Here is an 11858-nt window from a genome sequence, read left to right as displayed (position 1 = left end):
TTTTTAACCCTTCTTGCAGACATCTCTCTCTCTCTCTCTCTGGGACAAGCCAGAGTGGTACTCCTTAAAAAACAAACAAAGCCCTGGCCTTGAAGCAGCAGCATGACAGGCAGACATTTAACAGGTGCAGCCAGGCACAGCTTTGCATTTCCATGCCCGGGGAGAGCTTTGCCTGCTGAATTTCTGCCTGCCACTTGAAAGACGCAAGATAACCCCCATAACTCAGGAAGGGCTGTGTTTGATGCGCACTGATAGATATTTATAATTTTATACTATAATTTTATTTATCATTTTGCTTATACCCCACCCATCTGGCTGGGTTGCCCCAGTAGCTCTGGGCGGTTTCCAACACATGTAAAAACATAACAACGACAAATTGCATTCCCCCCACCTTCTGCTCTAAGGAGCTCAAAGGGGCATACAGCATGGGTAGGCAAACTAAGACCCGGGGGGCTGGATGAGGCCCCATCACCTTCTCAATCCGGCCCATGGATGGTCTGGGAATCAGCGTGTTTTTACATAAGTAGAATGTGTGCTTTTATTTAAAATGCATCTCTGGGTGATTTGTGGCGCCTGCCTGGTGTTTTGACATGAGTAGAATGTGTGCTTTTATTTAAAATGCATCTCTGGGTGATTTGTGGGGCCTGCCTGGTGTTTTGACATGAGTAGAATGTGTGCTTTTATTTAAAATGCATCTCTGGGTGATTTGTGGGGCATAGGAATTCGGTCATTATCCCCCCCCCCCCAAAAAAAAAATATAGTCTGGCCCCCCACAAGGTCTGAGGGACAGTGGACCCTGCTGAAAAAGTTTGCTGACCCCTGCTCTAACCACTACCCCACACTGCCTCTGCGTGAAGGTTCGGTCTTATTCGGAAGTTCATGATGAACTAAGAAAGTATCGCGACAGGCCGGGTGGTACCGTGTGGTCCTAAAGTTGCATTGCTAAGCTTGTTCATTGGTGATTTAAAAGAACTAGTGTTTATTTAATTCCTGCATTGCCTTGGGGCAGGGGCAGAACCTGAGCTTGCTATTGATTTTTATTGCCCCTCTTGGCTATGCCCATGACAGCAACAATTAAAAGCCCAGCACTGAAAAGCAGCAGGCCAGTCTATGGCAGGGCGTGTGGCTGGAAAGAGTCTAAATGCAACAAATTCAGGGATATAAATGCAACAAATAAATAAAACTCTGGCTGGCAGAGAAAGCTCCTTCTCCTCGCTCTGCCAATCTCCTTGATCCTTTTAAACTGGGATCTTGGGATGCTGCAAAGAGTTAAGGCAACAGAGGCTGTAGTTGCTAGAGAAGGGCCGGAAATCTGTGGGTTTTCCTTTCTTAAAAGTGTGTCTCTGTGTGTGTATGGCTGGGGGGTGGAGAATGGGAAACCCTCCAGTCTCCTTCCTGCTCCACCTTCTCCAGGAGGGAACCTGCCTTTTGAATCGCCAGCCTCCGTTTGCACTGCGTTGCTTGGCTGATCTGCAAAAGAGTTTTGCTCTGGATTTATTTCTGCTGCATCTCTGGAAGGGAGGTGAGTTTTAAAGGGGTGGGTGCAAGATCAGAAAAGGGGGGGAAGACACCAGGAGAGGAAGGTAATGGGCTGCAGGAACCAGTTACCGGCACCCGCCCACCCTCCAGTCATTTAAAAAGCAAACAAACACCTAGACGCACCTGTGCAAATTTCACCTGCCACAATCAGCTTCTGCTTGGTTATTTCATCTGCTTCCTGCATCCACTATGTGCTTTGGATTCATCGTCTTCTTCTTTGGCGATCTCTGGTAGCCGAGTTAGATTGTCTTCCATGAACACAGTCTTAACAGTGAGACCGTAAGTGACTGTGGAGGCCAATTCTGGATCCACACGTCCTTCCACAGTGGAGACATTGGTTTCTGGGCAGGAGTTGATCATGGTGAGGGTTTGCGAAGCGTGCCTTCCTCTTAGCGCGTTTCTCCCTTGCGTCCTGAGTTTGAGCGTCTTCAAAGCCCATAACACCTTTGGTAAAAGCTGTTCTCCAATTGGAGCACTCGCAGGCCAGTGTTTCACAATTGTTGGTGTTTATACTACATTTTAAAAGATTTGCCTTGAAACAGTCTTTAAACCTCTTTTGTTTTTCCCACCAGCATTATGCTTTCCATTCTTAAGCTGAGAATAGAGTAGTTGCTTTGGAAGACAATAATCAGGCATCTGCACATCATGAATAGTCCTACGAAGCTGATGTTGAAGCTGATGTTGAAGTATCATTGCTTCGACACTGGTGATCTTTGCTTCTTCCAGTACACTGACATTAGTTCGCCTGTCATTCCAAGTGATGTGTAAAATTTTTCAGAGATAGAATCTTTCAAGGCGTTGGAGATGGTGTTTATAAGTGGTCCATGTTTCACAAGCGTACAGTAAGGTTGGTAGTACAATAGCTTTGTAAACAAGCATTTCGGTTTCCCTGCAAATGTCCTGGTCTTTAAACACTCTATGTTTCAATTGGGAGGAAGCTGCGCTCGCAGAGCTCAGGCAATGCCAGATTTTGGCATCGATGTCAGCCCTTGTGGAAAAGATAACTGCCCAGGTACTTTGTTGGGGGTTTTTTTTGGATTTTGAGTGATAGGCCAGGCTTTCTGCAAGCTTCTGTGACGATACTGGTTTAGAGGTCATCCTCTGAGTGTGCGCACACTACGTTGTCACCAGCATACTGAAGCTCTATGATGAAAGTTATGGTAACCTTACTCTTTGCTTTCAGCCTACTCAGATTAAAGAGCTTTTCATCTGTTCAGTATATGATTTCTACCCCGGTGGTGCGTTTCCCTTCAACAATGTATAGGATCATGGTGATGAAGATAATAAATAGAGGCAAACAAAGGTGATGGACTTTATGGGACTGGCTGAGATGACGGGCAGAATCCGCGACCAGGGGAAAGAGACAGTGGAAGAGGACTGGAAGAAATTTAAAATATATCTCAAAAACAATTGCAAAATTGAGGAATGTTAAGATGTCAGGGGGTAAGAGGTAAAGAACTGCAGCAGTAACTAAAAAACTAAAGGAAACTTTATGAAAGGGAATTAAGACAATTGACTTAAGGGTTGCTAAAGAATCACTAAACAAGGATGCAGGGATGGGGAGGTATGGGGAAGTCAAAAGAAAGAAGGGTATGAAATGATGATTTTGAAGCTATATTGGTCTAATTGTTTTGTGTGCTTTGATTTTCTTGTTTTTCTTCTGTTCGTTTTGTTTTGTTTTTATTATCTGTCTGAAAAACGAATAAAAATTATTTTAAAAAAAAGAAAAAAAAAGAAAAAGAAGATAATAAATAGAGTAGCAGCTGGGGAGAGCAGTGCTCTTGTGTTCAGGTCTTACTTACGTGTAAGAACAGGATGCTGGACTGGACTCGATCCATGGCTGTGTCCTCCCTCCACTGTCGGAGGCAGTATACTGGGACTTGCAACAAGTGTGTGGAGACCCATCTTAACACACTTTAATCCCCGTCTTAACACTGGCAAAGATGGCACCCTTCCAATTTCACAATTTGGCAAATTACATTTTGAGGTCTCTATTCTGATAAGGAACAATAGAAAATACATCTTAAAAGGGAAGACAACTTTTAATTGTTAACTGGAGTATTGTTTACTATTTGAAATATTGTAACTACAGTATACATGTATGTATACATGTGTGTGTGTGTGTATACACATGCATACACTGTTTTATTTATTTATTTTTAAAAATATATATTTTTATCAACATTGTTTTATTTCTGTGAAATTATTTTTTTTATATCATACAGCTTATCTCATACAAGGTATCTCATACAATTTATGTACTTCTTGACTGAAAAAACTGTTCAAAGCGATGTACAAAAAGAATGAAACTAAAAGTGATCAGTAAAAGCAGTTAAAAGCAGCTGCTTAAAACATTCAAATAATAATTAAAATCAGCTAAAAACAGATTAAAACACACGTAAATAGTCCACATATCTGGGTAGGTTTGCCTAAAGAAAAATGTTTTCAGCAGGCGCCAGAAAGAGTACAGTAAAGGGACCTCCCAGATGTCAATGGGAGGGAGTTCCAAAGTGTCACACTAACAGGTCAATTGTGTGTGTGTGTGTGTGTGTGTGTGTGTGTGTGTGTATTTGTTCTGCATATATCATATTAATATATGAATAAAAACTAAAACAAACAAAAAAATCCATATCTCTTTTTCTAAACAGGCCCATCATCTGTGAGTTCAGCTTGTTTGAAGGGCAGAAGTACGGTAGAGACACGAGCCATTTATCCAAAAGTCTGAAGTTATAAGAAGGCGAGGAAGAGTGGTGTGAGGCTTGACTTGCGATAAGGCTGTCCCGTTGCTCGGGAAAGAAAATGGCCGACCAGCAAAGGATTCTGGGAGGCCAGGCTGCTCTGGATGAAGACCAAATGGATGAGGAGGACCTCACGGGCCCTGAACAAGTTGAGGGATCTGGAAGACGTGGGAAAGCACCTCACGGCATCCTTCATCCCAGGAGCACCAGGAGACTTATGAAGAGGATAACGATCCCCCGGGTTAAAGAGGAGACAGAGGAGGGCCTGCTCCAGAGCCAGGGGTCCGAGTGGCTGGAGTCCCCCGGGGGGAAGCAGGCCCCTTGCTCGCAGCCAACAGAGCCTGCCATACCCTGGGGAGACATCAAGGCCTTCTTGGCCCACTTTGAGGGGGCCGGCGAGGCCAACCAGTGGGCCACCCGGCTGGGAGAAGCAGCCGAGGAGGGCTTGGGCGTCCCCAATGCCCGAGAGAGTTACGGGAAGATGAAGGCGGCCATCTTGCGCGGGGAGGCCAGCTGCAGGGAGTGGCAGCGCCAGCGCTTCCGTCTCTTCTGCTACGAGGAGGCCGAGGGGCCCCGGGAGGTTTGCGGGCAGCTGCGGGATTTCTGCCACCAGTGGCTGAAGCCGGAGAGGCGCAGCAAGGAGCAGATCCTGGAGCTGGTGATCCTGGAGCAGTTCCTGGCCGTCCTGCCCGTGGAGATGCAGGGCTGGGTGAAGGGAAGCGGCCCGGAGACCTGCGGGCAGGCGGTGGCTCTGGCGGAGGAGTTCCTGCTGAGGCAGCGAGAGGGCGAGCGCCAGGAAGAGGAGGTGAGGCTGCCGAGAGGGAGAGGGCAAAGCCCGAGAGCTGCTATTGCTCTGTACTGCTGGCACCAGTTGGCCAGCGGCTTTCCCAGCTGGGACCGGAGATGCGTGAGGCTGAACATTTTGCATCTGCTCAGCCCCTGAAGTTATGGTGCTTCAGACATGCAAGCTGTGCTGCCTTTAGCTCGGGTTGGGAACCTCAGGCCTGGGGGCCACCCCCAGCCTCTGCTTGCCCCAGGCCACCTCTTCATTGCTCCTGCTTCCTAGTACAGTGGTACCTCGGGTTAAGTACTTAATTCGTTCTGGAGGTCTGTTCTTAACCTGAAACTGTTCTTAACCTGAAACACCACTTTAGCTAATGGGGCCTCCTGCTGCTGCTGCACCGTCGCTGCGCAATTTCTGTTCTCATCCTGAAGCAAAGTTCTTGACCCGAGGTGCTATTTCTGGGTTAGCAGAGTCTGTAACCTGAAGCGTCTGTAACCTGAAGCGTCTGTAACCCGAGGTACCACTGTATTGTTGTGGTTGTTGCCTTCTTCCTAACTCAAGAGACATTGGAGTGTTACGACCTCAGGTCTCAAGCCCAGGTTTCAAGCCTAGGTTGCGTGTATGGATGCCCTGGGCTGCCCAGACAATATGATTATCATCATTATATATTCATTCATATCCAGCTGTTTTTGGACTACAGCTCATTCAAAATACAGTCATACCTCAGGCTACAGACACTTCAGGTTGCGTTTTTTCGGGTTGCGGACCCCCAAAGCCCAGAAGTACTGGAATGAGTTACTTCCGAGTTTTGGCAGTCGTGCATGTGCAGAAGTGCTAAATCGCACTTTGCGCATGTGCAGAAGCACTGAATCACAACCTGTGCATGCACAAATGTGCTGCTGCGGGTTGCGGATTCTGCATGGATCCCGCATGGATCACGTTCACAACCCAAGCGTCCACTTTATGCAATTCTCTGAGTTTTGCCATACAGTTCTCTGGCCAAGTGGCATGTACATTTACTGTATTTTTGGTTTTTATGGAAGCCGCCCAGAGTGGCTGGGGAGGCCCAGCCAGATGGGCGGGGTATAAATAATAAATTATTATTATTATTATTATTATTATTATTATTATTACAGAAATGCATATGTCGGGGTAAAGAAGTATGCATAAAAATTAGTGAAAATAACAGCCAAAAATGCATTATATTGTTGTGGGGGGGAAATGCGCTGCAAAAAATGTGTATTTTATGCAAACATGCATACAAAAGTGTGTTGTGGTATCTCGTCCAGAAAAATAATAATAGCAAACTGACAAAGGAGCTGAACTTACAATTAGAAAAATGGGGAACTGAGAGGAACTGTAATTGACAGATTTGCCCGTCCTTACTGTTGGGTTCTTGCTGCCTTCCCAGGTCTTGGGGCTGTTTGAAGAAGGAGCTGGGGATTCCCTCGAGGGTGAGCAGATCCTGTTGGATTCCAACCAGACACAGCTGGACAGTGAACTTGAGCAAGAGAACGACCCAGCAGATGAGAGCGTCTGTGGTAAGTGCAGTACATGGGTTAGTTGCTAGGTTTGATCTTCCCTTTGTGTTGCTTTGAAACCTGCCTTTGCAGCCATGAAAGCTAGAGACCTCCTTTGCCCTGCTGGGCAGAAACTGAGCCCCAGGACCTTGTCACTCATACAGATCTCTCTTTGGATGTTGTCTCTAACAGGTGACCTCGAGGGATCCAGTGAAAACGAGGCATCTGTGGGAAATCCAAAGCAAACAGAGATTGATGGAGCCTTGCTCAGAAGAGAAAAATGTGTTTCCCGGCACCATCCAAAACCAGGACAAACTTCCAAGAAATGGCTCAAGACAAGAAGGAAGCAGGAATGCAGCCTAGACAAAAGATCAGGTGCCTCTTTCCTTGGAGTAGACCATGTCAAGGACACCCCAGCGAGGCCTGCGTTCGAGAAGGTGGAGCCCTGTGAGGAAGAGGGGGGCGATTTTGGTGACGATGCAGACTTCTTAATCGATGCTGAGGGCAAGCCCCACAAACGCTCAGAGTTTGAGACGTCCAGTCAGAGAGCTGAGTTTATGAAGCATCACGCGGGAGCCCAAGTGGCAAGTGAGAAGATTTGCTGCTGTTTGAGCTGCGGGAAAAGCTTGCACTCCGATTTAAGCCCAGCTGAGCACGAGCAAAGTGGCGCACGGGAAGAAAAGGCCTGCAGATGCTCAGACTGCGGGGAAAACCTCGACAGGGGCTTGGCACTTGTTAAGCGTGCAATAATCCATGCAGGAGAGAAGTGTTATGCGTGCTTAACCTGCGGGGAAAAGTTTAGCCTCTATTCGAGCCTCATGAAACACAAGCACACCCACGCTGGAGAGGAGATGTATGCGCCCTTTGAGGCCGGGAAGCGAATCTGCCGGAGCGACAGCCCTCCTTCCGTGACAGAGAAAACTCTGGCGGCAGAGAAGCCTTACACATGCCCGACTTGTGGGAAGAGCTTCAGTAAGAGTTCTGGCCTCCGTTTCCACAAGAGAATCCACACCGGCGAGCGGCCTTACGCGTGCGGGGATTGCGGGAAAAGCTTCAGCCAGCGGTCCAACCTTATCCTGCACCAGAGGACTCACACCGGGGTGAAGCCTTTCCGGTGTTCCGAGTGCGGGAAGAGCTTCCTGCGCAGCTCGGACCTGGTGAGGCACGAAATCACCCACACGGGAGAGAAGCCGTACACGTGTGCCGAGTGTGGCAGGTCCTTCGGTCACAACTCAACGCTCATTGCCCACGAGAGGACCCACACGGGCGAGAAGCCGTACAAGTGCTCCATCTGCGGTAGAAGCTTCCGGCACCACTCGGGCCTTATCAAACACGAGAGGACCCACACCGGGGAGAGGCCGTACGCCTGCCCAGCTTGCGGGAAAGGCTTCAGCCAGAGCTCAGGCCTCACGCTCCACATGAGGACCCACACGGGAGAGAAGCCTTACCAGTGTTCAGCTTGCGGGAAGAGCTACAGCCAGAGGTCAAAGCTTACCAAGCACGAGAGAACTCACCTGACAGAATAACTTTACATTTTCTCATTCAGGGGGTCAGGGTGTGAGGTGGGCAGACGTTGGACCTCAAACCTCTGGTCTGTGGTGTGCTTGTGGGGGGGAAGCATCAGTTACATGTGAGGGCTGCCAAACAGTGGGCTCCGTTAGCAAACCTGATTGTGGGCGCATCCCCACAGCAGTGCCATGTGGCACATTTTGACCTGTGTCCATGCCAGGTGTCGCCAAACAACACCCACAGGAGACAGTGTGCCCTCCTGTGGCACCTATGGAAATAAATAAATCACCTCTCAAACATCCACAAGTTGAAAGGGACCCTGCCCTCCCTGCTCAGTTCCTGCCTGCACTGTCTCAGCCCCTCCTACATTGAATGCGCCTCTTTATAGCTGCCCACATTTCATTAGGTGCCAGGGCTTCAAAGAGATGCTCTGAATGGGAGAGAAGAGCAACTCCCTTCTCTCTATAAGTGGTGGCAGATGTAGGTGCCTGTTTTTTCTTGAGGGGGAAGGTGCATGCCTGCATCTTTTTGCGGCCTTGTCTCTTTTCCTGCTCTTGTGGATGTGCCCGCCATTTTGTGCTTTGCCACATCCTCACAGCAGCCATTTTGTGACAGGTGCCGCTGGCCGTTTCTCAGAATTCCACTGGCCCAAAAAATGTGGCTGACCACACGCTATTGTCCTCATCAAAATGCTACCCTGTATAATTTCCCCCTTAATTGAGACGTACTATCCCTGTGGAAAACCTGTTGCTGTGGAATTTAATCCAATAAATTTAAAACAAACAAAGAAGCTGTAAAAGCAGATTAAATTGGGCAGGGAGGAAGGGGCGTCATTTGGTTGAGGATGACAGGGTCAAGATGCTGTGGAAAATGTGAACAGTACCAAGTCCACAATAAGTGAATTGCATTTCTCAGGGCTTCAACATGAACTGTGGGTGGTCCTTGTAGCCCCCAACAACTCAAGCGTCTCCCATTTGAATGTTCATTCAAACAATAAGCTATTCCACAGCTTTTGTTGTTGTTCCAGTAAGCAAGGTGTTTGCTCTTTATTTTTCTAATCCCAACTTGTCTTTTTCTTAACATGGTTTTACCTGCCACAAAAGGCGCTTCCAGACTCTTGCTATTTGGTGGGCAGGATTCCTTCATATACCAGCAAATGCAGGTTGCACAGTTGCAGTTGATGGGGAGGTCTTGTGCCACAAATCCACTTCCATCCCCCCAAGAAAGGATTAGACTTCTTTCGGGAAGGAAAGTGATGGGGAAACTCACTGAGGTAACCCTGGCTTGGACGCCATCTTAAGTAGCCTTCCCACAAACAAAGCAGAATTCATGAGAACTTAGGAAGCTGCCTTATCTACCAAGTTCAGACCTGGAAGGGCAGCTATACCTCACACCCTGTTTGTGTCCAAATGTCTTCATTTTTTCAATGGTGTATGTACACGTGCTGGGGATTGAGGGGCACCCCCTCATGTGAAAAGGAAAATATCTCACCTAAGGTGGTGTCTGTTGTATGCTTTTTTCACTTGCATCTGTATTAAAAAAAAGAATGGATATTTCTTTTAAAAATGGATGGTTAATTGGGATGCGTATTTAAAAGAGCTGTGGGGGTTTTTTGGGGGGGGGGCAATAAAATGTTTGATTAAAGCAAGAGTGGCTAATTCCCATTTAGGCAGATTTCTGCTCTCCACATCTTTTTCTGGACCCCCAAACACTGATTTTGGCAAGGGTAATGTCAGTCCAGCTCACACACAGTGAGAGTCCTGCTATGCGAGGAAGAGAAGAAGAGGAGTTTGGATTTGATATCCCGCCTTTCACTCCCTTTAAGGAGTCTCAAAGCGGCTAACGTTCTCCTTTCCCTTCCTCCCCCACAACAAACACTCTGTGGGGTGAGTGGGGCTGAGAGACTTCAGAGAAGTGTGACTGGCCCAAGGTCACCCAGCAGCTGCATGTGGAGGAGCCGAGACGCGAACCCAGTTCCCCAGATTACAAGACTACCGCTCTTAACCACTACACTACACTGGCTCTCACCAGTGGATAAAAAATGGCCCCTCCTCTGGCATCAGCACCATAGTTCGATGAGCACAGAGCGTATGGTAACCCCAGCCTCCCTCAGCTGATCAGCATGCACAGTCTCTCGGGTATTGTGATTTTATGAGGGAATATTTACTGAGACCTGCAGGTGCCATCAGGGGGTACTGGCACCCACAGGCCCCACTCTGGCAACCCCTGAGGAGTGACAAATCCAGAAAACATTCCAATTAAAGCAATTAAAACATTATTTTATTGGTATTTAATCTTCATCAACAATAACCAGAACAAAAGAATAGCTACAATAGATTCCGACTAAACATCAGGAAGAACTTTCTGACTGTAAGAGTTGTTCGACAGTGGAACGGTCTCCCTCAGGAGGTGGTGGGCTTCTTCCTTGGAGGTTTTTGAGCAGAGGTTGGGTGGCCATCTGTCCATGGATGCTTTAGCCGAGATTCAGGGGGTTATACTAGATAACACTCGGGGGGGGGGTCCCTTCCAACTCTACAATTACAGGGTTCTACGCTTATTCGAAGGTTAACTTAAATTTGTCACTTCCAGTTCCCTTACATGGGCTGTGTTTTGGTATTGAAAGTAAAGAACAGCTAAATGAGCAAGTGAGGACGCAAAATTCATAGCTGTCCCTTAGCCCTGGTGGTTTTTTGGATATGCCGCTGGCGGATTATGTCCAAATTATACAGAGTTTGTGAAAATAATGAAATTGTTCCAAATGGAAAAAAGAAGAACATTTTTTAGAAGGCCATTACAGGAACAGGGTGGTGGTGTTGTTTGCTGTAATGTTTCTAGTAAATAGAAGTCAAGCATGGAGATGCGGTTTGGGGGTAAGAAATGTTAACTGTCGGCTTCAAAGCCAAAGCAATACAAATGGCCATCGGAAGGGGGTTGTGGGACCAGTAAGTTCAGGGCTAAAGTTAACCAGCAAGATGCACTTTGACTTTGCAGGTCCCACCTTCTGATTCTGGTTTTAACATTGCATTTGTGAGGGCTCCCTTGGACAAGAAACAAGGACACCAGCCAGGAATACCAGAGCAAAACAGCAGCCGGTAGGCTTGGTCTTCATTGAAGACTATTGTGACAGGACTCCCACCTGCCACAAGGTGGAACAAAATGGAAGCCCCAAACAAAAGAGCCCCCATACTTTTATTAGCTGCTAATCCACATGTTACCCCCCCCCAAACTACATCACTCATACATCACAGTTACATCATGAAAGGGGAGGTCTGGTGGCAGTAATCTGAGCATCCTGGACCCTGCCCCATGGTTCTCCTTGCCCTCCACCAAACACCCATCAAGTGTAACAAAAGAGATATTTACATTTCCCTGTTTCCCAGCCAAGTTATAATCACACCCTTTTGTCTTCATCTGGGTTTGTATCAGGATGCCAGGGATTATCACTCAGGCAGAGAGGGCTGCTGAGTAGCTGAGCTCACATGTCTATATGAATTTCTGAAGTTTTCCCAGTGAGCCAGTACATTTATCAGTGAATTCTTACATTTGGTATTGTGCTTTGAATAGATAGGAAGAAACTGTGATGAAGTGTTTTGTGGGGACAAATCACAAAAGTCACAAAAGCGATTGTGCTGATTTTGGTAGTGGGCTGCATGGGCATGATATCTGCTGGAGGGGCAACATCCCCCCAAAACCTATACATAAACTCCTGCAACACATTTTAATATTGCAGCAACTGCTTAATGCACAGGTCAACGAGGTGCAGGGGCC

The 11858-nt window shown here is 47.3% G+C and overlaps 1 protein-coding gene across 1 annotated transcript; it reads left to right on the top strand.

Moving 5' to 3' along the window:
* The first annotated feature begins 1026 nt into the window (after window positions 1–1026).
* On the top strand, window positions 1027–9656 carry LOC307207537 (uncharacterized protein). Its single transcript, XM_079961540.1, has 4 exons — window positions 1027–1522; window positions 4188–5082; window positions 6473–6602; window positions 6774–9656. The coding sequence occupies exons 2-4, from the start codon at window positions 4339–4341 to the stop codon at window positions 8105–8107; spliced, it is 2208 nt and encodes a 735-aa protein (XP_079817666.1). The 5' UTR covers window positions 1027–1522; window positions 4188–4338; the 3' UTR covers window positions 8108–9656.
* Window positions 9657–11858: the final 2202 nt, after the last annotated feature.

This window comes from Podarcis cretensis (genome assembly GCF_951804945.1).
Source record: "Podarcis cretensis genome assembly, chromosome: 2".
Classification (NCBI taxonomy): domain Eukaryota; kingdom Metazoa; phylum Chordata; class Lepidosauria; order Squamata; family Lacertidae; genus Podarcis; species Podarcis cretensis.
Note: the sequence above shows the minus strand (reverse complement) of the source record. Positions and strands in the feature narration are given on the sequence as shown.

Excerpts from the sequence above, each read along its gene's own strand:
- LOC307207537 (XM_079961540.1), top strand. The coding sequence starts at position 4,339 with ATGGCCGACCAGCAAAGGATTCTGGGAGGCCAGGCTGCTCTGGATGAA. Across the intron at positions 5,083-6,472 it reads GCGAGCGCCAGGAAGAGGAG|GTCTTGGGGCTGTTTGAAGA; the intron begins GTGAGGCTGCCG and ends CTGCCTTCCCAG. Across the intron at positions 6,603-6,773 it reads AGCAGATGAGAGCGTCTGTG|GTGACCTCGAGGGATCCAGT; the intron begins GTAAGTGCAGTA and ends TGTCTCTAACAG.